Here is a 1,472-nt window from a genome sequence, read left to right as displayed (position 1 = left end):
GTGACACCTGGGTCCATTCAGACTCAAGCTTGGCCTCATGATGGCACTTCCTCATGTTGTTGTCTTCTGACTAGAAACTAGATCATTGCTTGTGTTGTATAAAGCTCAGATCTACTTCGCTTTGCTAAGTGAAATTGTAACATTGTAACTTGGATAAAGTTCGGCTCACGGTTAAAAACGGAACAGGTCGGGACACAATCCCGGTCTCTTGCGACAAAGAAGCTGAAAGACGGGGACGTTACCGCTCCTATATAATAATACAAATGAGAAGTGTCCGTGTGCGTGCGTGTGAGCAGAATTTTGGCCAGCCACAGCTATGCCGTTTTACGTGCGATCGGGCTGAAACGGTCAGGGGGTATAGACGGTTTTCACCAGAGCGCAACCCCACAGCACGTCCTTTTTCTCAGCATTCGGCAAACTGCAGAAATATTCACTCGACATCGTTACTTTTGTTTTCGCCGCTCAGCTGTATAGACGGTTTTCACGGAATGGTCAGTCCTGCACTTGAATGTTTTTTTTCTTTTATGTCCATAGCAAACACTGCAACAGGAAGTGAGTGGGGGTTCAATTTAGAATGTTTTTGTTGTCAAGTTAAAAGCGTCTATAAAGAGCACCCGTGCAGGTGACCTGACAGAGCCGGATTTTTTAATTAGGTGATTGCCCTAATTACCTAATGACGTGATGTGATTATGTCATCAGTGATGTCATCTGTGCAGTGGGCGAGCTGCAGGCCAGGCAAGGCCGTGAGCCCGCGCAGCGGGCGAGCCTATGCGCGTGAGATTCCTAGTAATAATTGATTATCAAAATAGTTTGTGATTAATTTAATAGCTGACAGCTATTCGATTAATCGTTGCAGATGGGAGACTTCTTCTTCTTCTTCTTCTTCTTCTTCTATCAACATGGCCATATTTACAAAACAAAAACACCTACTCGGTCGAACACAGTTGCTCCAACCTGAAAATCACATTGCACGCTTTTATTTTGAAGGTGAAATCGCCTGTTTTCCGTTATGACCGCCTGCGTGTCCGTGTGCGCGGCTGCGCGCTTGACGCTCGCCCCCGTGTCTCCAGCCTCGCTCTGCTGTGCTCTCCAGGCGCCTCCTCCTCCAAAACATGGCGCCGGCCCACAGCTGCGCTGGCCGCCCGACAGACGACGCGGAGAGGGACAGGGAGACAGGGGAGGAGAGGGGCAGGTAGAGAGCAACACTGACCGCCGACACCCGTTTAAAAGTGGAACCAAGTCACCGTGTCTGTTAAGGAACTTTTACGCAGCGCTTTTGGAGACGTTTTTACGCGTCCGATTGCGCGCAGCGGAGGGAGAGCCCACCTGTCTGTCCGTGGGACGAAGGTAGAGTTGAGATGTGAGAGTCTGCCTGCCTGATTTCTCTGAAATAACGGATAACGGAGTTTGACGGTGACCGAGCTCGGGACGAAACGTGTGGTGAGAGCGCTGGAAGATGTCCCGGGCGGAGA

General features: G+C 49.9%; 1 protein-coding gene across 1 annotated transcript in view; it reads left to right on the top strand.

Annotated features, from left to right (window-relative positions):
* Positions 1 to 1,009: 1,009 nt before the first annotated feature.
* LOC310789135 (NACHT, LRR and PYD domains-containing protein 3-like) overlaps positions 1,010 to 1,472 on the top strand; it is a gene marked incomplete at both ends in the record, with an annotated part of 107,516 nt that continues 107,053 nt past the window's right edge. Inside the window, one exon of the mRNA XM_083650728.1 lies at positions 1,010 to 1,192. Coding sequence (XP_083506854.1) covers positions 1,010 to 1,192 — 183 coding nt within the window. The remainder of the gene's footprint in view (positions 1,193 to 1,472) is intronic.

This window comes from Poromitra crassiceps (genome assembly GCF_964638095.1).
Source record: "Poromitra crassiceps genome assembly, chromosome: 14".
NCBI lineage: Eukaryota > Metazoa > Chordata > Actinopteri > Beryciformes > Melamphaidae > Poromitra > Poromitra crassiceps.
The sequence above is the reverse complement of the archived record's forward strand: the minus strand, read 5'-3'. Positions and strand labels throughout refer to the sequence as shown.